General features: G+C 37.5%; 1 protein-coding gene across 5 annotated transcripts in view; it reads left to right on the top strand.

Moving 5' to 3' along the window:
* Positions 1-2374: 2374 nt before the first annotated feature.
* The window catches only part of bbx (BBX high mobility group box domain containing), a 29467-nt gene continuing 5455 nt past the window's right edge, over positions 2375-26386 (top strand). The window contains exons 1-15 of one of the 5 annotated variants that reach the window (XM_084730717.1): positions 2375-2503; positions 6513-6590; positions 13689-13860; positions 13986-14243; positions 16608-16812; positions 16896-16963; positions 17157-17231; positions 18592-18672; positions 19689-19754; positions 21720-22572; positions 22669-22801; positions 23493-23644; positions 23839-23928; positions 24992-25186; positions 25987-26179. In XM_084730717.1, the coding sequence (XP_084586843.1) occupies positions 13702-13860; positions 13986-14243; positions 16608-16812; positions 16896-16963; positions 17157-17231; positions 18592-18672; positions 19689-19754; positions 21720-22572; positions 22669-22801; positions 23493-23644; positions 23839-23928; positions 24992-25186; positions 25987-26179 (2528 nt within the window). In that variant the 5' untranslated portion in view covers positions 2375-2503; positions 6513-6590; positions 13689-13701. Of the gene's footprint in view, positions 2504-5029; positions 5160-6512; positions 6591-13688; positions 13861-13985; positions 14244-16607; positions 16813-16895; positions 16964-17156; positions 17232-18591; positions 18673-19688; positions 19755-21719; positions 22573-22668; positions 22802-23492; positions 23645-23838; positions 23929-24991; positions 25187-25986; positions 26180-26386 lie in introns of those variants that run through there. The other 4 variants (XM_084730719.1, XM_084730720.1, XM_084730716.1 and 1 more) reach the window with 4 other exon arrangements.

The raw sequence follows: 26386 nt of genomic DNA, 5'->3' as shown, positions 1-26386 counted from the left end.
GCTTTTGTGAGCCTTGAGGGTCACAGGACTAGTGTCATTTAGTCTCATTATATCACTGACTGTTCCTTTTAAATTAAGTTCTGCAACCTACAGTATGTCATCACTGTGATCATCTAGGCTTTTTCAATTTAAGTATTCAGTTGATGCCTCATCCTGATTACCTGATACAATCAATCAACAGACAGGCTGCTCACAGACAAAATGTGTCAAACTTGCAAGTTAACAAGTCCTCTTTACTATCTCTTCTCAGTGGTGTATATGCTACTTTATACTTCACTTCATTTCAGAGAAAAATATTGTACGTTTTACTCCAATACATTTATTTGATACTGTAAGTTATTTTGCAGATTCAAATTAATCAAAATATAATCAGCAAATAAATTAAGTGCCCAATATTTAGTCCTGGAGCCAAGCAAACCAACTATGAGATGACCATAAAACATTTGATTTGGAGCAAAAAAAAAAAAAAAGGATTGGAAATGAATAAAAATGCGAAGTTACAAGACTGTGAACATAATTATTTTAAGAGTGAAGTAACTAATCATGTCATAAACCACTGTGAATGATAACACTTCTTAAATTTAACTTTGGTCATTTTTATGTTTACACTGTATAACAGTATTATGTAATGTGTTGCAGTTGGTTTTATGCAGAGGTGGTAGAAGAACACATTCTTCATTCAAGTAGAAGAACAGATACTCATGTATAAAACGACTCTGGAAGTACTAATTCGACTTCTTTGTGGGTGTAAAAATAAAAAAAGTACAGGCTCTGAAATGTACTCAAAGGATAAAGGTAAAAAGTGAAGAACATTTAAGGGTAAAGCTAACTGACCCTCACCTTTTCTCCATGGTTGAGTCTCACTCTGTTTCATCTTTTTATGTCTTTTCTGACATTTTTGGTTTTGCTATGGCTTTTTTTTTTTTTATCTTTTAATGTCTTTTTCATCTTATGTCTTTTTTGACTTTTTCTCATGGTTGTAACTTTTTTCATTTTGTTACATCTTTGAACTTTTTTTGTCTTGTTACATCTTTTACTTTTACATCTTTTCATTATGTTATGTTCTGTTTGTGCATGAAATGCACTGATGGATACACCAAGAAATCATCTTTTCTATGTGTTATTGTTCCATCCATTTATGTTGAAATCAGTCTTGATGTTGGAAGGGTGGCACACTATGACTCAAAATAAAATTGGTCAATAATTATTCTTAGGTGTGTTAAAACTAAAGTAAGAAGCCTGTAGGGAGTAGAAAGTACAGATATTTGTGTTCAGATGTAGGGAGTAAAAGTAAAACATTGTCAGATAAATAAATACTCAAAGTACAAATAATTGGAAAATCTGATTAAATGTGTTGTGTGTCTATATAAATGATATTCACTGTGGCAACTAGAGTGTAACTACCCGTTTGCAGGGGAGGTAAACATTTCCTTGGTAACAGCGAGCTCTGCCAGTCGGAGACATTGCTGTTGGACTTTAGGATTGTGGATTGTAGTACTTCTCAATGACATTGACTCTAACAGCGTACTGTTTTCAGTCACATAAGAATACAGATACACCAGTCCACATTTACTGGAAAGAATAATTCTTGTTTCTTTAACAAAGTTTTAAAAGTACACATGGTCTTTCGGGGGCTGGGCACACCAGAGGGTCAAATTATTCAGTATTCTTTCCTGAGAGTACTGTTGCAGGGCACTTCTTGTTTTGTTATTTTCATTCTTTAAAGGTCTCCAGAATGCAGGAAACAAAGTCAATCCTTTCTTTTTTTGAGGTCTCAGGGTTGCGAGTTTGCGAGTATGACCTTGGATGCGTACAAAATTATGATTAATAATCTAAATTCTCTGTTCAGAACATGGATTCACCTCTCTATTGAGCTCTATTAGACTGGAGAGAAGACAGACGTCTATACAGCCAAAACCTCCAAAACTCACACAAAAAACAAAAACATAAGAAAAAAATATGAATTTTTGACTTTGAGATGAACTGTCCCAATAAGTAACATTATGCATGCAGGGCTGACACTCATTACAGAGTATTTCTACACTGTGGAACTGCCACTTTTACATTCATAAAAGACCTGAGTACTTCTCTGTCTCCTCCAAAGAAAACCCTGTAGTGCCCAAAAGACTGGAAGGAGATCACAAATACATCATGAAATACCACAAGACCACAGCAGTTCTACTACTGAGTACTACAGACACACATTAAGTTTATATATCATCGTTACTTTGTATTGTTTCGGCCTCAATATACCGCACGTGTCCTGAACATTAAATTTGAGGACGTTACACTAATCTCAAAACACTAGAATATAACGTCGCTTCTCATTGGTTCCACCAAACTGTCCATCAAAAGTCCTGTCCACTCACGTTCAGCATTACATGACGGGGTGGATATCTTCAATGTGTACAGTATGCTGCAAAACTGTTGATAATTTCACGGCTGAAGCTTTAAAAGAAGATTTAAGCTACTAGCTACTCGTTGACTACGTTTCTCCTGACAGGTATGTGCTGTTAAACGGCCGTTACACTTTTCTGGAACATTTTTTATCAGTTATCACGCGCACAAACACCCAGGAAGCTTCTAACAAGTAGTCACTCAACTGAGAATGATTGTAAGCAGCGTTTACGGGTTATTTATCGGCTGTTTCTCATGTGTCCCGCAGCTTTTCGGTGACCTTTGACAGTCGGACGGAGCTGAAAGATAAAGTTCAGTCAGGGATGTTGTTAGCGAGTACAGGCCATTCTGGGTCTGAGCACTTTGCAGACCGGGGGAGGGGAGGGATATAGCTGAGATGAGAATTTTCTCCCACCTCGAGGAAAACGAAAGTGAATTTTATGGCATTATGTGACTGAACAAGTGTGTGTTTGTGCCAGAATCACCGCGATACGGTGTTATTTCTGAGGGCTGAGGTCGTTTAATGTGTCGCCTTCGCCGACAGTAACATTCATCATCTAGCGAAGTGCTGCGTTTCTGTACCAGTTTCAAGTTAGACAGAATCACAGATAGAACTTCCGCTTTGTATTGTCAAAATAAATCTTGAATTGAGGCTGGATGCAGATAATATTTCATGCAAATACTCAGTGGCCAATAGAGCTGCAACGAATAATCCATTAATCGAATAACAATTAATTATTAAATTAGCTGGGAACTAATTTGATAATTGATTAATTGTTTTGAGTAATTTATTTAGAAAAAAGTGAAAATTCTCTGATTTCAGCTTCTTAAATGTGAATATTTTCTGGTTTCTTTACCTCTTTGGGTTGTTGAGGATGTCACTGATATTTCTTTTTAGAATTTTCTGACATTTTATAGGTCAAACAGCTAATTGATTAATTGATAAAAAAAATACTCAGTGCAATTGTTAGAAAAATATTAATATTTTTCGTATTGCCTTTTTTCTCTTATTATTTTAGTATTACTATTATTGTTATTCACTTGTTATTGTTGGGGTGAGTTTGTGTCATTTAATTTCTGTCTTTTTATGTATAAATTTAATCTATACAAAAATTGAAAACTTTAAAGACTGCAATATACTTGAAAACGAAAAAATAATTAAGTTCGTTGAACAATAAAAATAACTTAGTTACAGCTCTAGTGTGCAGTGTTTGATTTTTTATCAGATTTAGGTAAACTATTTTAAAAGTGGAGTTTATCAAACTACTAGCTACTTCACAATGAAAGATACTTAAACTACATCTTAACTACCCTAAACTACCTGTATTTAAACCTTTTTCTTATAGTAGTTAAAAAACATCTGGACTACATCACAGGAAATAGACCTGTAAATTTCAAGGAAACTTAATAGCATTGGATCACAAACATCTTTGTTACAAATCACAGGTGATCACAATCAAACAGCAGGTGAATACATTTAAATGACAACTGTGGTCACTGAGCTGTGGCATTGTGCCATAATGTATGGGCACAAATGTGTGTGTGCAACAACACCATACCCAAACTACAGTACTTACCACTCTCACCCCTGATTATTACTTAAGGCTGGAATTTACCAACAAGGGCCACAGACCCCCAGTGGGCTCTGAAAGTGTCTCAATTGGCTCCATGTATCAGCAAATTAGTAACTAATGTTGGAACTTTCAGTACAGTGTTTGATATTGCACTGGAGTACAGTATCAGTATCAATACAAAGTGAGCCAGGTAGTACTCTTCCAGGATTGTAGCACTGGTGTCATATAATGGAGCTATCAAGTTTAGTATTCTGAACATGGAGGCAATAGGAGCATCAGGGCTCAATAGTAATTTTTTGACTGGAGTCCCAATATTAAGTTGACTGTAACTATAACAGATTTTTGCTTTGCTAGTTGCTAATATAGTTAAGTTGAAGACAATGTCTTATTGAGATGCATGCATGTATTGTACAGTCTACTAATATATAATAATAATCAGAATATAGTGAAATGACACAGATTTATAATGTTTGCTGACTTAGAGGAATATCTGCTGTCTTGACAGATTCCAGTTCTACAGCATAGAGGCCAGTGTCCACCAATGTTATAGAAAAAAGAAGATTCTGTAAGCCATTATAATGACAAACTCCAAATCTTCAAATAATGAGTTAGTATCTCAAAAGAATGAGTTAGTATTGCAAATAATGAGTTAGTGTCACAAAATAATTACTTAACTTTCTCAAAATAATGAGTTATTATTGCCTAAATAATCATTATTGCAAAATGATGTTATTATTGTGAAATAATGAGTTACTTTCACAAAATGATGTTAATATAACAAAGTAAGTATTATCATAAAATGAGTTAGTATTGCAAAATAATGAATTAACATGCTAATACAACGAGTTATTATTGCCAAATAAAGAATTAAAGTAAAATAATTAGTTAATATATAAGTCGTTATTTTGAGAAAATGTCTCATTTAATGAGTTGCAGGATCTTTTTTTCATCACGTTGTCAGATTTTTTTTTTCCTAAAAAAAAGGTGAAGTTTCTTGAAGTGCAAAAGTTTTTTATTTTGGTGACAAATGCCAGTGTTTCCGGTTTCCTCCTTCCTCACTCGGGCTGTCTTGACGCAGCTGTGTTGAGTACAGCCAGTGCTGAACTGTTATGATGTGTCAATAAGTTAAAAAGGTGGACGGCACCAATGATGAGCGGGCCCCCTCGGTACCTGAGCAGGAGATCAGAGGTACGTGCACACGGGCAGGACGCGGTCATGACAGAGAAGCTGTGCGGTTATTCGAGTCCTGTTAGAACCCGGTCGCGGTTTTCTCCACCTCTCAGTCAGTCACTCTGAAAAATTGTTATTATCGCTGCTGTGGACATGATGTCCGCCTGCTGCCTGTTCCCTTTTCAATGTGTCCGTCTCCCATCGACATTTCATTGAGGAGCAGTATTACACAGCACACGGTGCTGTCACTGAGACTGTGCTGCTTGAATATGTCTTCACTCCTGTTTGAATCGCCGTGTTAAATACATGGCAGAGCAACTGTTCCTCACTGAGGTGGTATGACTCCCCCCCTCTTCCTATCCGCATCAAATGCACACACACAAACCTGCCTCGTATGGAAACCAACAGTTCAACAGCACAAACAACTACTGTGAGCACAATTCAGTGTGTGAGTTTAATCTTAGAGAAGCTTACTCTGTGTTGGAAACCATTGCATGTTAAAACCGTGACACGTCCAGTTAGCAGGCTGTGCAGCTAGCAGGCTAACTAGCTACTTTTATTCCTAGTAACAGTGCTAGAAAATGGAGCTACTGGCCAGCAAAACACTGGCCACAGATGCGTGTGGCTGCACAGAAAATCCCCAGTTTAATTAATGAATGTGGATGTTTTTTCCCGCGGAGTGGGAGACATTTCGACGACATTGTCATCGCAGAGTTTGACAGGAGTGAAATATCCCCACTACTGACTGTACTGTACTTGGCTTTTCTCCTCCAAACCAAAGCAAGATGGACTCTCATTCGGCTTGTCTGTCTTGTCAGAGCTCAGATCGACATTTTGCACGGAGATGAGAGTGTGTGCCGTGGAGGTAGGATCACGGCTAGGTAGGCACAGAGATCGTTTATTCGCACACATTTTTGTGATGTTATTGTGAAGCTCGTTACAGTAGCTCAAGACTTCACTCCCGACACAGACGGGCAGTCCGATCGGGCATCAGCAGTTTCACCTGAGAACTGAACCTCTGCGCAGCGACACACTCCCTGCACCGTGCCTGCTTCATTTAGGCTGTTTAACGCTGTGTGAAATGCATCCAGTGGTCGCAGGGTTTCGGCCTACATGTTTTGGTTTTGGCCACAAGGGCGGATCGACTGCACGATTGAAGTGATCGGTAATCAGATCAGACAAAATGTCCCACCGTACTTTGAAGCCGACGAGGTCTTGTGCTATGCAGTGTCACTCAATAATGCTCTGTTAAAGTTGCTTCTGTGCACACATTTTTCCTGCAGCCCGAGCCGAGCTCATGTTGTTGGAAAATTGTTGCAGAGACGATGACAGTGTAACGCATGACTGAGAGCAGTGTCTTGTATTTTATAGGTCATCGTCATTGCATGACAAAGGCTGTGGCAGATTCATCTTCATCCCTCATACAGCATTTCCATAGTTTTTTCTTCAGTAAGTATCCCTGTTTTCCACTCGACATCCATACATGCAAACACTGGCATCGGGTCTGTGTGATGTCCAGAAGAATACAGTCATTCAGTCATTCATTCATTGATTGCTAATTTCATTTGTGTCGTGTTTAGTAGATATCAGAAGAAGTGCAAACATGTTGAAAAATAAGAACAAATAAAGGAAATATAGAGAAATGCTTAATTATCAATGTTCAGTAATTTAGCTGATTTTTATAAGTGTATAAAAAATATTCTGCAGCTAATAATAACCGAATACAGCTGTGATAGGGTGCATGATTTTGAGGGATCCTAGATAATATCTACATGTCATTGGTATCAGACTATAAAGGCTTTAAAATTAAATGTTGGTATTAGAGCTCGACCAACACCGAAAAATATATGCATATTATATATGTATATATATATGTAAGCTAACATTGCAATGATCCCTTGAATGTGGTTATCAAGCAAAGATATTAAAACATAGATATTAAAAGAATACTTCATGACAAACTTGATCATATTTTTAAACTTTATTGTCTCAAATGACATCAGGGCACTGAAACAATGAATTTTCTCTTGTATTTATAGTCATATTAAATAAGTATAATAAAAAAGAACACAAATGGAACAAAAAATACAGTACATGACCTAAAATGATAAAATCAAATAATATTTATTAAGTTTGAATTAAAAAACAGAATCAAGCATAAAACAACAACAAAAACAAACCAAAAAATAAAAATCTGAATTATGTTCTGTCAGAAAAAGTTCTCATATCTGTGCATATCACACAACATATAAGCTGTATATATTGACTAATATAGCTGTGATAGGCCATAATCGGTTAATAATCAAGGACCCAACTGATACTGGATTTTTGGGGCCGAGACCAATATTCAAAAGTAAAAGAATTCAGATGTTGATACACTGGCCGATATTCTTTATACAGAGTATAATATACAGAATATAGAATATATACATAACACACATTTTTTGCAATGATTCCTCATAAGTGGTGAACACTTGTGACAGAATTATGTAATGGAGGCTCGTTATTTTACAGTTTAACATTTAAAATTACTGTTCAAAATGATGAGCACTGAAACAGTAAACTTTTTTTTAACAATTATAAATAACTATAAATAGATAAACACCAATAAAGCAAAATTTATGATACGTCAAACCTGAATTAAGAAAATTCATAGGACATGCTGCCCATAAAGCTAACAAATAAAAACAGTCTGCATTGTGTTCAGTTATTTAAAAAAAAAAAAATCATATCGGCACATATTGGTTAGCATATATGTTGATATCAATAAAGAATAAAGACCAATATAGCTGTGATAGGCCAATATGGTGGCAATAATGCACTATGCTAATTGGTATCTGCCTGAAATGAGCATTTTGGCAGATATGACAGGTGGATGAGATGATACTTTAATTATGTGCAAACAACGTGAGTATGTGTGTGTGTGGAGTTTTTTTGAATAGTCTGACACGGATAACAACATAACTACTTATAAAGATTTCTAAGCACATTGGCCATGTAAGAAGGAGCCAAATGATGCTATGTTAGGAGATGTCATCCTGATCGTTATGATGAATTTGTGAAGAAAAAAAGAGAAACAGACACCAGAGAACAAAAACCTGTCAGCAGTAGTTTAAATGCAGTAGGGCATCAAATTGGTATAATAATGTGTTAATTATTCAGCTGTAGAGACAATGTTCTCTGCAATTTGTTGGAAAAATATGTTATTGGTATTGGCAAGCAGCCAAAATTATTTGTAAAATGCTGGCCTATTGGATATCAGCAAAAATCCAATATCTTGCATCCCTAATATTTTTGATGCAGTGCATCAAGGTGAGACGAGGACAGGGGAAAGTTTACTTTTCTTAACTTACTTAGACATTTTTGACATTGTTATGCTGGATCACTAATTAGTACAACAATGGAATATGCTTCTGCTGCTCATACAGCAAATCCAATGATTGGACTGTGGTGTCACCATTCTAGTTATGAAGGAGTCATATATTCTCATAATTCTTTATGTACAGCTTTGTGGTAACAAGAAAGAGTCAAAGAAAATAAAACTTGCAAAGGAAAAGTCTAACAAAGCACAAAGTCAGTCCGTTAATGATCTCGTGCGGCTTGTAGTGACCAATAAGAGAAGAGCTTGTTGCTCATTTGTCAGCAACAATAATAGTAAGCATATTTTCTCTGCACTCTATCAATCAGATTTAAATCATCAGTCGCACAAAGTTTTCTTCTTCTCGTTGGGTCCCTTGACGTTTTATACCCACTGGGACCTGTAATGGTTGTGTATTTGCTTTAAATTCAAACAATGCAAAAGGAAGGAACCACTGATTTTCTTACTAACGGAACAATATTGTGGGCTGTGTCACTCCCTACTTGCTACCTAGTGCCCACAATCCCCCTCCACCTTTTTATCAGAGTCTGAATTCTCAGTAGAAATGTGTGCTTTAAATAGTTCCCTCAAAAATTCCCACAATGTAACAAAAATACAGTGTCCATGGCAGGTACATTACTGCCACTATGTAATAAAGCCTATTTATTGGATAGGAAAATTATGGTGGTGTGACACTTCACTCGGTGATGTCATATGAAAACCAGCAGCTCCAAATACAAAACCCTTGAAGAATTTTATAACGGTGATTAAAGATACAATTATAGTTGAATTTAGAAGTCACATATATTCTGAAGGACCTCAATTTTTCTATGTGAAAAACACAGTTTAAGGTGTATTTTATATTACTCTAATCACATCAGTCTAATTGTAAAATCTCTGTCATAAACCTTAATGTAGTCTGACTGACCAGTTGCACTCTGGGTATCAGGGTTCAATGTTAATGTCTTGTTTTTTTTACACTGGGTCAGTAATCTACTGGCTCAAGTCAGTTTTTATCTGCCCCTGTATAAACTGGCTTGTCTATTACTGGTTATCAAATGATTCAAGTTAGTTGTCATGTTTAAGCCAGGTTGGTAATGTTTATAAAATGTCAGAAAAGAGTGTAAAATGCCTAGCCTAGTTTCTCAAAATCCATGGTGATGTCTTTAAATATCTTGTTTGTTCAGTCCATAACCAAAGATATTCAGTTTAATATGATGCAAATCTCCATATTTGAGAGGCTGAAAACAGCATTTTCTGCCATTTTGGCATGAAAAATTACTTATCAATTAATTGATGATCACAATAGTCCTGTTTTATCACTTGCCTAGTCGGGCAAGTTAGTTACTGAATTTACTAGCCTGACATGGCATATTACTTGCCTGGTCGGCATTGTGGCATCCGCTGTCTGCATTTTCAAAGTCCCTGGGAGAACAACAACAACAGCAAGCTCTGTGCTGCAACCTACATGCTGAAAATGGCGTATTAGTGCCTGGAACGCTAACGGTACGAAAGTAAACAAGCTAGCGACTGTTAGCTTTTCTTTTGCAGTGATGTAGTCATTTTACCGCCTTAGCTCATGTCCTGACGTGTAAATGTTCCACCAAAACAAGTCATCCCCCAACATTATTTTGCAGGGGCACCATCACTTTATCCTGGGCTTTGTGCTGCCCAAGACATTTGTGATTGGTTTAAACAAATGCAAACAAGCCAGGGTGTTTTCTCCCTCTGTAACAGAATTTTCAAATGTGGAGCAAGACCTTTCTCACTTGGCTATGTGAGACTAACCTCAATGCAATCTTTTTTCCCCAATATATATCATATACCATAAAATACACTACAAGTATTTTAAACATTTTCTTTTAGTGTGGCAGTACAACTTTGTCTTAACTTTGAAGGCATGAGTTTGAGGAAAAAGATTCCCATGATGCTTCTGCTTTCATATTTTTGACCCCAACATAATTTTATAAAACAACAGTTTATGTCTAATTAAAATTCAACTTGATTTTTACCATAGTGTTAAAATAATTGTAGTTGCTCTTTTCTCTTTTCCAAACGTCATTTATCTTGCCTGAATTCTTTCCACTATAGTTTATGTTATTAATAGATGGTATTGTTTCCATGTAGAGATACGCCTTACTGGCTCAGAGTGACTGCTTATTCTTTAACCATTGTACTTGGAAATATTTCAGATTGATCCTTTAACAACGTGCCAAAAATGTCCCAAACCCTGGTGACTGCAGCAGCTCCTTCTGTGCAGTCGCTGCATCAGAATAAGAGCACTGGAGTGTTTAGGATAATAAGGCAAAGATGAAAATAATTAGAATGGTCTTTTATTGTAATGATTTTGAATCAGTTCTTCTAATCAGTATTTCAGAGCTGGTCTGTGTTCTCACAGAGCACAATATGATGGTGGGTGGTGTCTAATTCAATATTTAAGTCAATACTAAGTCCACGGCTATAAATGACCATCCTTTGCAGCCCTGCTTCATGTTACTCATGGGTCCCACAGTAGGGGGGATCCTCAAAGGCAAGTTAAGGGAGAAAATTAGTATAGTAAATTAAGGCTAATGAAATGATGGTCAGTGGGGGGATCATTTGGCTTCTTCACTTGCTCCCTTGCTCGAGTTCATTTAAACCAAATATAGACAGAAACTGCAATTCAGAAGTTTAAAGAGACTTTGAGGTTGAAATGAAGCCTACTTTTATAACACTGAACCTTAATTTGTTTCTGCCAGATATCGAGGATCATCCCACATTTTGGTATTTATAAAGTCTTTTACTACAGCTAGAAGCCAATTAATTGTGCTAATTATTTTTTATAAAGGTGTCTGTACTGTCAGGGTTCATCAAGTGGTACTTGGTAATTTATTAACGATTATCAAATAAAAAAAAGACTAAAGTTCGTCATGTTTAATTGAGGGCTTCATTGTCTAAAAAATGTCCAAAAATAGTGAAAAATGTCCATCCCAGGCTAAGGTGATGTCTTTACATGTCTCATTTTGTCTGTCTAAAATCAAAAGTTATTCAGTGTAACATGATAATAAACAGTGGGAAATCTCCATATTTTAAGAGGCTGCAAACAGTGTTTTCTGCCATTTTGTATGAAAAATTATTTTGACAATTAATCAGTTATCGAAATAGTCTAATCATCTAATCTAATTCATATTTAGAAGCGATCCAGTTGGATTAGAATTTCCTCTATTTTATTTCCTGCCTTCACGTTTAGTTTCCAGTATTCACCAGGCTATGACATTGGGTGCTTGTATTTTCAGTTTATACATGTAAAATATGACCAGAATTCAGAAACAAACAACGTCAGCGGAACGAAGAAGTAACAGTTATGACGTTATATCACAGACGTCTATGTATTGTGTTGTAGAGATTTCTACCGAAGCTAGCATGCTAACCAGCTAGCCCCGGCCCGTCCTGTCTCAGATTACCTCAAATGACAGTAGCCCAGTCCCCCCATAGTTTTAGCAAGGAGATGTGTGCGAGCAGCAAGGTTGCTACTTTAACAAACTCTCTGAACTTTTTTTCTGTCTAATAAATAAACAAAAGAAACTCATAGAAAATGAATATTTTTACACCTATTGTCTGTAATAAACTGTACACCTTCTGTATTCACTTCATTCTCTCTTTTATCAAACTAAGACAAGTTTATTCATAAAACACAGCTCAAACAGTGTTAGTTGGTGTATCTGTTGACTTGAATGGATAGTTATTGTAATATTGTGAACAATATGCATGTTATAAAACAGTAACTAATTTATTTAAAGCATCTAAACATGTATAAGATATATACATAGAATCTAGCTTAAAATTAAGATTTAAGCCTCTTTAAATATCAGTTGATTTTTATTCTAAACTCAGGTTCTAATGCATCAAAACTTATAACTCAAATTTAAAATGTGATCCAGTATCACTGGATTTTTTTGTTAGTGAAGGAGAAATTAGAGCTTCTCTGCCATCATGAGTAGGCTAATTAACTTTTAAGCTAGTTACCAAACAGTGTAATGTTTTGTAACTTTTTAGCTAGCCAGCAAACAGTGTAACTTTTTAACTTTTAGCTGGCTAAAATGTGATGCAATATAACATTTTGTTAAGGAATACATAGCAGCAGAAAGTTCCCCCCTCGGTTATACTTACTAGGTCCTGACAGCGCTCAAATGTATTTTTCATTTATGTTAACCCAGGTAAGCAAGCATCTCCATACAGATTAAATTCTGATTAATTTGGGTTTACATCAACATCCTTTAATTTACAGCAGATGTTTTCAAAGTGGGGGGTGGGCCTCTGCAGGGGGGTACCAACTCCAAACAGATTCAGGGGAGGTTTAGTGAATGGGAAAAAAAAATTACATCCATTACCAAAATAAGGTCACATAGAATAGCCTAACGAATGTGATTTGGTAGTAGAGGTAGTAGTAAAGATACAGTATTAGGGAATTTTACTGTTTTATTACTTTGCCAGAGTCAGACACTAATGCATTTGGACAGACCTTTTTATGTATTTGGTGTTGTCTGAATCTGTGTCCAACAGCAATATTAAGCTATATGTTGAGTGTGTATGGGATCAAATAATTAATTGAGCAACTAAGGGGGACAAGCTTTGCCCACAGACTTAGTTTTTGAAAACAGAGTTTTGCCTATAAAGGTAAGTTATAAATCTGGATTTGCTCACTTCAAACCTAGTTTTGCTAAACTCTTATTAGAATCTAATTAATCTTTGTTGGTGCAACCTAGTCTAAGGACTCGTCAGGAATGACAGAAAACCTCTCTTACAGTTCATGGTCATACAACTTAAGTCCATCATTCATTAACTGTAATAAACAAATGCTCCCCAGCAATGTTAAAAATATCACAGCTATGCGGAGAAATCACTGGCCAATAGACACAACCAGGTCCAACCAACAGTGGGAATGCTAAAGAGACAACAACAACAGAAGTCCAGTTTTAGCAAAAATGTGATTTCTAACATTCCTATCAGTTTCCATACCTAATTTACAAACCTGCTTGAAGTTACTAAATGTTCTGGTCAGGTCATGCACATTACTGTAATTACTGTACTGTACTCACACACTGTTTCGGCAGCAGGTATCTCCTCTTCCCTTAGATAACGTTTGTGTTGGGATGAATGTTTTCATATGGTCACATGGCTTATGGTGTGACCAATCTCTTGTTTTTTAGGTGCGGTAGTACCATGAAGGGTGGAGGAAGGGGTAAGGAGCCACCTGTTGCAGGGGAGGTCACTGGCAAGCGCCCCAAACGCAAATGCCTGCAGTGGCACCCACTTCTCTCCAAAAAGGCTCTGGATTTCTCTGAGGAGGAAGAAGAGGAAGATGAAGAGGAGCTGGAGAAGGTAAATTCGTTTTATGTCTTAATGGGTTACTTAATCACTCCTGTCTGTGATCTTAACAACAGGTCTTTCAGGGACAGAAAACAAGGTGGAGCATTGCATCTAACAGTTTCTGAATGTGTCCTCAGCAGCCAGTGCTGTGTGGCCAGGAACAGGGCTCGCAGGTGCAGTGTGGAAGCACAACAGAGGAGGCGGAGGAGGACTCGAATGAACAGCGGGCACGGCGGCCAATGAATGCCTTCCTCCTCTTCTGCAAACGCCACCGTTCCCTGGTGCGGCAGGAACACCCCCGCCTGGACAACCGAGGGGCCACCAAGATCCTGGCTGACTGGTGGGCTGTGCTGGAGCCCAAAGAGAAGCAGAAATATACTGACATGGCCAAGGAGGTGACACTGCTCTCTGACTTATTTTTAACTCTCTCTCATAAAAGTGTTGAGTTTGTGGCATTCATGGTGTACACAGTTTGGGAGCACACCTTTAGAGTGACCTACACTTCAGTGAGAAAAGTCAAATTAATGAATTTTCCATAAAAATATTAATATTAAATCAAAGAAGCACTCAAATCCAATAGAATGGGATGTGTCCTATTTTCCAAGTGTAGTAAAACAATATGGCACTGATATTCAGTCACTGGGTCACATGCATAGATGTAGTCTTGCATAGCCAGACCTCTCTCCACAGCGCTCAGCCTTGTTTGTATTACTTTAAGCCAACCAAAACCAATCACAAATGTCTTCTGTGCTCAGCCCTGGATGCAGCGACAGTGCTGCTGTACAATAATGTTGAGGGGAAACTAAACCTAGACAGGGCATTGCTACTCAGGTTTGCCTCCAGTGGCCACTCGCAGTATTACAGCAAAAACTTCCCCTATGAACCAAAAACCATTTCCCCATAACCCACCATTATAAATATGACATCTGTAAAACTTTTGACAGGACGCCCAGAACTGCAAGGTTAATGATGACTCTCTATAAAAAAAAATTTTGATCCATGGAGGCAGAGAAAAGCGATTTAAAAATTTGTGATGTCATCATAATGAAAAGTCTAGGGGCAGCGTGGGAAGGGGCAAGGGGGAAACACCCGGAAGTTAGAAAACTTTTTTGGCTTATGCACCAGCTGAGCAGTTCATATTAGACTGAATAGGTGCCAGCTTTGTATCTAGTTCTGTTGAGTTCATTATAATACATTCATGGTCACATGACATGGAAAGTATAGATGGCAGCAGCGTACAGAGTATCAGAGTACATTGCTTCTGCATCATGCCCCCAGCCACTTTTGGATGAAAACAACTACTCTAGTTTGACTGGCGGTAAATACAAATTCCCAGGTCTTTGCCAGTTTAAATGCATAAAATAAGAAAACCATATCACTGTTTAGCTACTAGGAGCCAAAATCCTCTAGCCAGTCAGGTGAGCGATGCTATGCCTTTGCCAATAAATGATTGGTAACATATATAGAAAAACCTAAAGAAATAAGGTCCTTTCAGTCTGCTTCCATCAAAGCAGACAAACCTGACATACAACTACCTTATTGAATCTTCAGGTAATCAATTTCAGACATCTGTCACTTTTTATATTGTTTAAAACCCTGAATTTAGTTGTTTTGCTGCTGCTGAACCAAACTCCATTCTAAAAGCAGCTATTTTATGGTGAGAACATTTTTTTTCACTGTAAATTTAGACCTTCTCTGATTCGCTTTGATCCACAGGCACAACTACACACAAGTCATTTATTTGGTAACATCATTCACTAATCTGTATTGAAGTGTTCACAGTAGACACACATACAACTTGTTTCTTTTTTGTGTGTTTATTTTCACCCAAATGGTTGCTGTGGGCATTCTCAAGACAGTGACGTGGTGTAAGGCTGCTGTCATCCATAGAAAAGAAGGGGTCTCGTACAATAATGATTCTGGACTTTTTATTTTTGACCTGTTAATCAGGGAAAATACCCACGCTGATGTGTATACATGGTTTCTAAAGGATCTGTCAACTCTCAGCTGTCAGCTCAGGTTTGATATCTAGTCCTATTTACTTCTGTAACTTAAGCTAATCTAGTTTTCATTACAAACACATTTGTTTGCCTCACGATTACCTTGAAGTTGTGAATGTGTCATTCCCCCTGCCTCCACACTCGAATGCCACATGTAACATGCACGCTTTTGGTGTGAGCACATCAAAGCAGTTAAAAGGAACAATAGTTTTGGCGTAAACAAAAAAGCCTTTACGTTTTTGTGGGAATTTTCAACAAAGAAGGCAGCCAGTAATACAAAGACGGCTCGTCTTTGAGTTAGATAGGCAGGGAAAACCCTGATCACATTTGATGGATCCAAAAATGACAGTCGTGCAACACTACACCTGTCAGTAATGATGCAAAATGACAATGATTCATATGTGTCTGAACTCCTCATATAATAGACACTATTGAATGTCTGTCATATGACAGTAGTGAATGAGGGAGTGATTTCATGCAGCTAAATGACAGTTGGTGGGTTGTTTGTTTGTTTCCAGGCCACTGTCAATCAAATTGGATCAAACCACACCCACACAGTCCTGATGAAGCAGATTAGCTGCATTTTTCACTATTAAATGCTTGATGAATAATAACTAAAGATGCTTGAACTTTAATTGTTCTGTCATTGTTTTGGCATCAGTGTTTGATGTTAAAGAGAAATGCTTCAGGTTTCATGATTTGAAACCATGAGAACTTGGACTTTGCTTGTACCCAAGTTAATTCTGGATGTTCTTTCAGTACAAGGATGCCTTTATGAAGGCAAACCCGGGCTACAAGTGGTGTCCCACCACCAGCAAACCAGTCAAGAGCCCTACCTGTCCGCCAGTCAGCAACCCCCGCAAAAAAGTTTGGTCCTTCTCTTCCAATTCAACCAAGGACTCCACCACTGCCAAAAAAGTGCCCAAAACTGACAGCATGCCACAGTTAAACTTTGCCATGGCAGGTGAGTAGAGTAAAACACTGTTAGTAGCTAGTTTAGGGACAACATAAGAAATTGTTTTTGTAAATACTCTCATTCTTTGTCAGATCCTACAAAGATGGGAGGCCTTAGCATGCTGCTGTTAGCTGGGGAACATGCCCTCACAAACAGAGAGGTAGGTCACTGTTCTTGTAATGCACCACCTCTCCAGTAGATGGCCTCAAAGAATAATCACTGCTGTTTGTTCTATCTGTAGCACAAAAAAATGTTTTTTGTTTTTTTTGACATTATGCTTCTGAATTTTCTCTTTTTATTTTTATTTATTTTATTTAACATATGGAATAACAGCAGCATTGTTCCCTCTCTAGATCCCTTCCAGCACTAAACCTAGTTTACCTGACACAGCCAGTGAAGGGAGCTCCTTTCCAGGGGATGAGGAAGAGGTGTGTTCTGAGACTGTACTCATCTTCCCCCGATACTCTGGGTATTTTAGACCACATGCTTGAGGTGGTGGATTTGGTCTGTGTAGACAGAGAAAGATAAAAATTTCCATTTTATGAAATCACAGCTTTACTAGTTACTTCACATGGTCCAATTATTAATAGAAAATACAGCATAATCAACAAATAAATTATGATATATTACTATGGCTGAAGCTGCCAAGCAACATGTTGAGCAGTGAAAGGGTGGGTCCTTTATTTATTTATTTATTTATTTATTTATTTATTTATTTATTTATTTATTTATTTAAAGTTCTTGTATCATTATATAGATTTCCTTTAGTCTTCCTTATGTATTCAAATCCAGTTCAAATTTTTTAATGTGTTTTTGTGTCAAAATGCTTTTTCTCTGGTCTTTCCCACAATCCTGACAAAGGTTTCTGTATGATGATGTTGCTCGTATCTACCCCTAAGTTCGGTGTCAAACTTGAGGCCCGTGGGCTGAATCTGGGCTCATACCTCATTTTATGTGGCCCGCAAGAGCTTGCAAAGAATATAAATGTTGTTATATAGTTAAATGCTACATTATGGAAGGAGTACAGTATCCATAAACTACATGTCCCAGAATGCACCCACACCCCGATAATAATTGAATTAGGAGGCAATCATGTCAAAGCAGATTGAGTTAAATAGTTTTATATTTGTAACCATAGGTTGCGTGAGCAGATGAGAGGGCATCAATGCTGTATCTTATATCACCAATTTTTACCATCAGATGAATGGGTGTCTGCATTGGAAAAACCCAAAAAGGAATACAGAGGGAATCGGCCTGTAAAATTGGTCATGCCCTTACCAGCTGCAACATTAAAGTGATGCTTACGTGTTCACACATCAATTAAAATCTAATATCATATTATATGTTATTCTGAAGTGGGCCCTTCTGTATAATGAGTGTTTTTTTAAGCAATTGCAAATTAATGGCTTGTGACATTTGTTTCTAAAAATAACACACTCTAAAGGTCTAAAGCAAAGTAAATGAAATATAATATTCATAAGTATATTTTAATTACTGTATAATCACCTGAAAATAAAGACCATTGTGTTTATGTTACCGTAGAATGAGCCCTTTATATCTACAGAGAGAACAGCTCCTCTTTCCCTGAGTCTGCCACTGTAGGTTCTCCTACATGTTTGAAGGAGGAGAGTGAGGCTATTGTGAGTGAGGGTATTCAGTTGGTTGCAATCCACAACCTCACCATTATATACCCGGAAATCCTACACACTGTTCCTTTAACACTGATTTGTGATTGAAGAACTTACAGCAGAAGTGACTTGTTTTTGCTTCCTCCGTGTCAATCTACAGATGTTGTCTGGGACGATACCGAACAGAGTGCCTGACATTACTGAAAGCAGGGTCAAGTCTGCCCTTTCCCCACTGGCAGAGGTAGGAATGCATTTCAATTCATGATTATTACTGAGTTATCATATTCCAAGATGGACTATATCTACATCCTTTCCAGCCACTTTGATTCATGATGGTATTGTTAATATGCACAGACAATTTAAAACCATTGCTGACATACAAACTGAGCTGTTCTGTAGATGACAGCTGCATTTTAATTGCACAAGGTTCCTTTAATCCTGATAGGATTCCTGACAGTGTTGATGATTTTACACTCTGAATCCATCACTTCAGCTCAAAATATCACAAAGTGACTTTAAAATTTAAAAGTATCTTGCCTGTAGTCAAGAAAATAAACCCAGACTGTTAATTAGCTCTGACATTATAAATGCTACATTTCAGTCAGATGGACCTCATCAGGGATGAACTGCTTCTTTTCTTCTCCTCCCTGCATTGGCAGCAGAAACAGTATTACATTACTTTGAACTTTTTGCTTCATTATAATTGTTTGTTCATCATCAGGCAAAGGAAAAAGGCAAAAACACTCACTCTATTCAAGACATATATAACAGTTCACACACTTTTTTATAGCCTTAGCCTTGCTTTTAAGAAGTCAGACATTATTTCTAGTGTTTCTACACTCTAATCAAGTTATGCGGTTATATTATTTACATTTCAACTTGTTGAATGTCTCTTTATGCTCTGATTTTTGCTTTCCATCTCATCTCATCTCATATTAAGTACTTAATTCATGATTCTGATTATACCACTTGTAATTAACAACTCTTACTTAATTGTGATCGTACCCTTAATGGAAAACTAAAAGTTAGCAGAGCCAGTTTATAACCAGCTTCATGATACCAGTCAGGGTCAATGAAGCCAGCTACCTTAAAGAGAGCCAGACTAAACTGAACTGGCTTCGTGGTACAGGCCCTATAGGTTCCATCTTTTCTTTTTCTTTGATCGCAGAAAGCAAATATTAATGGATAAATATTAACAGTGTGATGACATCAAAAACACAACAGGTGACAAAAGCATGTGTTCCTGTGTGTTCACAGTCATCTCTCTCTGCGGCACCTGAAGGAAAACCATGCAGACAGTCTGCTCTCTTCCAGCTGGCTGAGGTAAGGCTTTTTTCAGTCCACACATAGTTCATCTTAAGTTGCACATCACAGCTTTATAGAATAACTGGTGAGAGTGTTAAACTATGAAAGCATCTGATTCACCTGAGTGGACTGTAACAGTTATCCTTACCATCAGTTATCTTTTACCTTAGAGACTGAAAGGTGGTAGAAATGTGACAAAGCTGACAAGGTTTCCCTGTTTATGAGTGCAGAAAGAGCTAAAACTAGAAAACAGTGTATGTTAGCTGAATGCAAACATTTGTGTTTTGTTACATTCAGTGATGGGAAGTCTTAACTATGACATTTTTTCATTTAACAATGCGATAACGATGCTATCAGTAGACCCATATAAAAGTCTATATAAATATCAAATTACAAAAGAAAGATATGTTAAGGGCACATTGTTAAGTAAATTTATTGTTATCAATAGGAGTAATAAAGCAAGAGTGAAAGCAAGATTATTAGAAAAAGATAGAGAAACTGACGTTAGTAGAGATTTCTGGTCAGTGTAAAGGGCTTGACAGTTAAAGTTGGCATTGGCAACCATTTTGAAAAACTGCCAACCAGTGGTATGCAGGAGATAAATCATTCTGTCTAGCCTGGACTTGTTTGGTTTTGAAAAGGTGACTTGGTAAACAAAATGATGTCTGTATGTTGGTGGTGACATTATATGTTGTTTTTGGGATGTTTGCTGCCAGATCTTACACCAGTCTGCTGAGCTGTCATTAACCTGATGTGGCCATCATCGCCCCCATAGAACCAACATTACACAAACTCTGTTGGGCTGAAGTAAAAGTCCTGTAAAACACTGTTCTTTTAAATTGACCAGTTCACTAAAAAGCATTTAAATTTGGTTAAATCTCAGCTTTTTACTTTTGGGTGATGTTTGCTCTTTTAACTCATCATAGTCTAATTTACAGTTACACTTTGGGATTAATGTCTAATTTTAGTATGTTACATAGGTGTGTTTTTTCAACATTATTATCATTATTATGATTCCTGGTATGAGTGTCTGTTTACTTCTAAGCAGACAAAGACATTTATATTTAGTTTAATGAAAAAATACACAGGCATTTGCTATATTGTTTTTATAAAATTGTGGTTAGAAATAAAAGAAATTAGCTACTTCATATGTAACCATTCTGTTATAATAACGTCAAATTGTTTGATATTTGATAATTGATCAGCACAAGGCTTCGAACAAAATTATGAATTGATCTTAAAGACTCTCAAAGTCTCTGGCTGGATCTCTGCTCTCTCTCAAGTCGACACATCTGTCCATATTTTCTGTCTCTGTCTCCCTCTCTCCCTAGTTTAAAGGTGTAATCTGCAACATTTTCCTAAAAAAAACAATGTATAGACTCAGATTGTATAATCCCTTTCAGTCATCATTTATGATGGTGGAGTTTGTATCTCATTATTTTGCTGCTTGGGACATTTCACCAACCCAAAACTGTTAGTATTTGACCTTCTGATGTGTTTACGATCAACTCGGACAAATCCTACTGACTCTATATTTAATGGCATGTTCTTAAAAATGAGCATGCTGCAGCTTCTCATATTCAGATCAGTGGAGTCCTCTCAGTTTGATATCAAGTCCTCAGAATTCTTCTGCCTATTTTATTTATGAAAGAACAATTACTGTACTTAAGTACAAGTTTTAGGTACTTTGTTTTTCACAGCTGTCTTTTATGCCACATTTTATTTCATTATGCAGACATATAAGTGTATAGTATCTTAATTACTCAAAATATAAAAATGGCAACCATATTTTCAGTTTCGGCAACCAAAAGCTGATGCCTGGTTGCTAGGCTGATGATCACTTTAAAAGTCAGTGTCGAGCCTGGTGTAGAAAAAAGAAAGATATTAAATGTAGAAATAAGAAATGTATTCATCAGGAACTTAAACTGTTGTTATTTAAAAAAAAAAAGTTCAACATGGAGTTTTTTTTTGTTGTATCTGCAGATGTGCTTGGCATCTGAAGCTGGAAAGATGGACACAGTGGAGTCTCAGCCTGAGGACAGCTCCTCTCCAGCCACTGTCCAGCAGACTACAGTCAAGCCAGAGATCAAGGACGAGAAAACAGACACTGAAGACTGTCCTCCCTCCTCTCACGCATCTGCCCTCTTACCTGCGCTCTCCTCCGTCACTTCTACCTCCACTGATGCCATTCCCCCACCACTCAGCAGCCAAAATGCACGTGTCAAAAACAAGAGCAAGAAGAAAGAGGCAGCCAAGGCAAATGATAATGATGAGATCTCCTGCTCAGCAAAGAAGATCAGCAAGAAGTGTAACCACACAGAGTCAAATGTGGACAGCGTCTTCAGTACGATCGAGGCGGTGGCCAAAGGGGCCTGGAAGGACGCAGAGGAGAAGCCCAAGAAGAAGATTCAGAGCAGTGCTGGTGGTGCAAACTCTACTGTGCCCAAAAAGAAGAGTAAGCCCAAAGTCAAGACCTTCGTTAAAGACAGAGAGGAGGACATGGTGGAGGACAACGGACAGTGTGGACAGCACAGCTCCTCTGAGGTGGAGATGAAGGAAGAAATGGCAGACGTTAGTCCCAAGACTGAAGCAGAAGAAACCAGTATAGGAAGCACAGACCCTCAGGGCAGCGTGGCAGAACCCCACCACTCCCCCTGCAGCCCCTCAAAGCTCAAAGAGGAGGACAAGGGGAAGGACAGGTCTAGTGAGGGGACCTGTGAGTCCAACACGGAGAGCCGCGGCTTCAGGAAGTCAGAGCGCAGCTGTAAAGGAGCCTTGTATAAAACCCTTGTTTCTGAGGGAATGCTGACATCGCTGAGAGCAAATATTGACCGAGGTACCCATCTTGATTCAAGGGCAAACTGATTCATACATTCATGTTGTGTGATTAATGCATATTAAAGAAAGATCTTTTCCTGTTGGTCCTGCGCAGGTAAAAGAGGTGCTTTCCGTGTTTCTGATCATGATGCAAACTGGAGTGATGACAGCTGGACTGTTTCTCAGATGGGACCCAATAACCCCAAGAAGCTGAAAAAGTCCAAGTCCAAAGATGAGTCTTCACAGGGGTGAGTCAGGTCTCCTCTGGTTACTGTGCTTGTAGTACAGTCATTTTCCAGAGTAGAGATACAGTGGGTCACTTTTAGAATTCTTCCCTCTTGGTTCTTTTTTTTTCATACTTCTGTGTATGTACCTTGTATTAAACACAGTATGGAAAAAATCTAATAAAGTTCCATATGAATCTGTTATATCAGATATACTAGCTATTTTCTCAAGCTCTGTAACATGCCTTAGATACCAAAAAGAAATCAGCTCTAGAATATGTTTTATCTGGATTACTGTAAGAAAAACCTTTAACATAGGGGTGCATTAACCTCCACATATGAACAGCAACAGAGTTTTTGTCTGTAGAGTTTAGGGCTGCACAGTTAATTGCAATATTATCTACATCGCAGTATGGCAAAGTGCAATATCCAAATTGCAGAACCAGAACTAAATTGCAGTTTTTTGGAAAAACGGGATTATAATGAAGTGATATAGTGTTGCAGAGATGTTCTGGCCTAAAAGAAAGCATGTTTGTTTGGTACAGACCCCCAAATCTTTAAAATTTTCTTAAGGTCAGTACTGTGCAAAGCATATTAACATCATATTTCATGTACAACAGCTTCCTTACTCAAGAAGCATCTGCTTTGTTGTAAAGGTTAGGTTAGGCTGTTGATTATGTGTTCAACTACGTAAACTGTGAACTTCACTTGCCAGCCTCGGGAAACTGGAGGAGGAGTTTGAGCGCAAGTTTAACAGCCTGCCACAGTACAGCCCACTGACATTTGATAAGAAGGGGACTGCTGTGGCAAAGAAGAAGAAGACAGACAGCTCCACTGTCCAAGAGGACGTCTCTAAAACTGCAAAGGGTAAGAACGAAATGAAAGATTTCTTCACTTAATGAACACAATGACTGTTGTTTAATACCCCCCCATCTCATCCATAGCCCACTCTGCACCTGTTTGTAGAGTCATGTTTTCCACTCTTGTGCTGTTCAGGACCAGTTCTCTCCATAACATAGCATTTCCATGCTCTTTTTTTCTTTGTTTTTTTGCTATATCAGGGCCATCTCCATCTCAGAAAAAGACTTCATTCCACAAGATTGTTAGGAAGCACAAACACAAAAAGGACAAACCAGGTGCAGTGGACAAAGGTGAACTAGAATGTTGATGTTTGTGCATTATAAAGCAGGAATGTGAACACGTTCAGATAGGGATGCCCCGATCATGTTAGCTGCTGATCCTGATTGCTGATCGTGAGCCATTTGGCTGATACTCAACCAATACGAATCATTTTTTAGAATTGTCATAGGAGCTATATAACAGTTGTGTGGCAGTATTTAAACAGATGTTTTGATATACTGTAGTTTGCTATTTTAAAAACAGCAGTGCCATCAACTTCATCAAGCCTGCATAACGTGTTTTGGATTCAGTTTATGTTTACGAGGGGCACTGACATGTCAGGGGTGAAGTGCATGATTGCATGATTGGCAACACAAAAGCGTTAATCCTGATTGCATATTTTTACTGAATATTAGCCAATAATGGTTGGCAACCAATTGATCTGGGCATCTCTATTTTCAAAGGTATTTGACAGATTTCTCTTACTTACCCATTACTACATTTTCTGTGCAACACTTTGAATTAACATTGTCAAAAATATTGAAGTATCGATACTTTTCAATACCACATTTCAAACCAATACAATACTAATATTTAATAGTACTGAAATCACCAAAACTATTAAAAAATTATCTATGTGCTCATTCAAGACTGGGAGTTCAGTTCAGTCAATATTGGCATGCCTGAAAGAGCAGACAGAGTTCAGTGACTTTTTCTTTTTTCCCCTTTTTACCGTTGTATTGAAAGAGTTACTGAGTGTCACTTTTTAATACTTCTATTGAAGTTTAAAATTATGGTATTATGACAACCCTACTTTGAATATGTAGTTTATTGCTGAAATGCCCAAAAGAATAATTTCGTAAATTAATAATATGTGTACTCTGTACTGTAATTTCTGTGCTACAGTCACATTTCAGCTTGCACTGTTTGTGTTTTCAAGAAAGAAAACTCTTCATAAGAACTATTGATTGAGACTTACCTGTTGAGGCCTGTGTGCAAACAAAGTACTTTAAGCTGAATAAATCACAATGATACTAGACAAAAAAATAAAGGCAACATTATTGAAATCTATTCTGACTCTTCTCTCCTTCGCAGTGGTACATAGTGATTCCAGCACGCTGGACTCAGCTTCAAAAGCCAAATCATGTGCCCCCATTGCCATAATGTGCCCAGATGTCCAGGGCACCGCTAATATGGAGATGCTAGTTGGTAGTCAGAAGAGGAAGGCCAGGAAGACCAAGATCACACACTTGGTGCGCACAGCTGATGGTAGTGTGTCTCCAGTCGAGGGTGAGTGATAAAATATTGATTAATTTACCAGTAAATTGATCAGTTAGATTAAGAATATCTGTCTGTATCTGTCTCATGTATAAAGGTTTAAGCAGAATTTAACACATTTACACATGTTAGTGCTTTAAATTTAATAGTTTGTAAATTAGTAATGACAAAATTTATACTCCATAACTTGGTCTCCCTGAATTTATGTCATCAGTTGAAAGATAAGTTTTCTGCTACTCAACCAGTTCACTCTTCCTTTGTGAGCTGCATGTAGCTGTTTTCATTCATGTGGAACTGAGAGCTCACTAGCTAGAGACAAACCCAGACAGGAAGTGCCTCTGCCCAGTCCTAAACAGTGACACCTTCAACACAAAACCACAGGTTTGGTTGAAGTTACAAACCATTTGAATTTTGTCCAGACAGTTTTAAAAATTAACTTATCCATAAGCAGATTAAAGAAACTAAAATCAATATTTCTGATCTTATATTTACATTTTGCTTATCATTTCCTTCTGTTTGAATGGGAGGTAACAGAAAATACTCCTGTCACTGCACTAAGTTACTTTTAATACCTACTTAAGCATATAGATACTGAGTAGAATTTAAATAACCACTGTAGTTACTATGAAGATGTACTAAGCATGGCACATGCTGATGTCCTGTCTCTTCATGTTTTTTTTAGTGAAAGTATTAATATTTGATGTATCTAAAGAAAAAGGAAAAGAAGATGATGCTCTGTTAACAACACTAACACAAGATTTAATGGTGGTACCGAGAATTGACGTGTTTTATTGTTTTGATTTGTTTAACAGAGGACAAACCTAGGGACCTGAACCAGGAACAGGATAAGAAGCCATTACCCCAACAGAATTTATGCAATGATAAAGGGTGCTACAGTAATCCCCGAGCAGAGGAGGCAGAGAGGAGCACCGTACCGCAGGAGCTACCTGCTTTCTTCAGCCTGGCAGCCCTCGCTGAGGTGGCAGCCATGGAGAACGTTCACAGGTAGAGACACAACACAGCTCCCACACAACACTGCTTACTAGATTATAACATATGCTGTGGTTGATATAATGTGTGATTTTCATCTAATCTTATTCATGCCAATTCACAAGTAACCCAGAAACAAACAATAGATGTGATACGTTGTGGAAATATTTTTGCAAAATACTAGTGACATTACTTGGCTTAGTTTGCAAAAGTTTTTCTGAT

Source organism: Lutjanus erythropterus, chromosome 11, assembly GCF_056507025.1.
Source record: "Lutjanus erythropterus isolate fLutEry1 chromosome 11, fLutEry1.hap2, whole genome shotgun sequence".
NCBI lineage: Eukaryota > Metazoa > Chordata > Actinopteri > Lutjaniformes > Lutjanidae > Lutjanus > Lutjanus erythropterus.
Note: the sequence above shows the minus strand (reverse complement) of the source record. Positions and strands in the feature narration are given on the sequence as shown.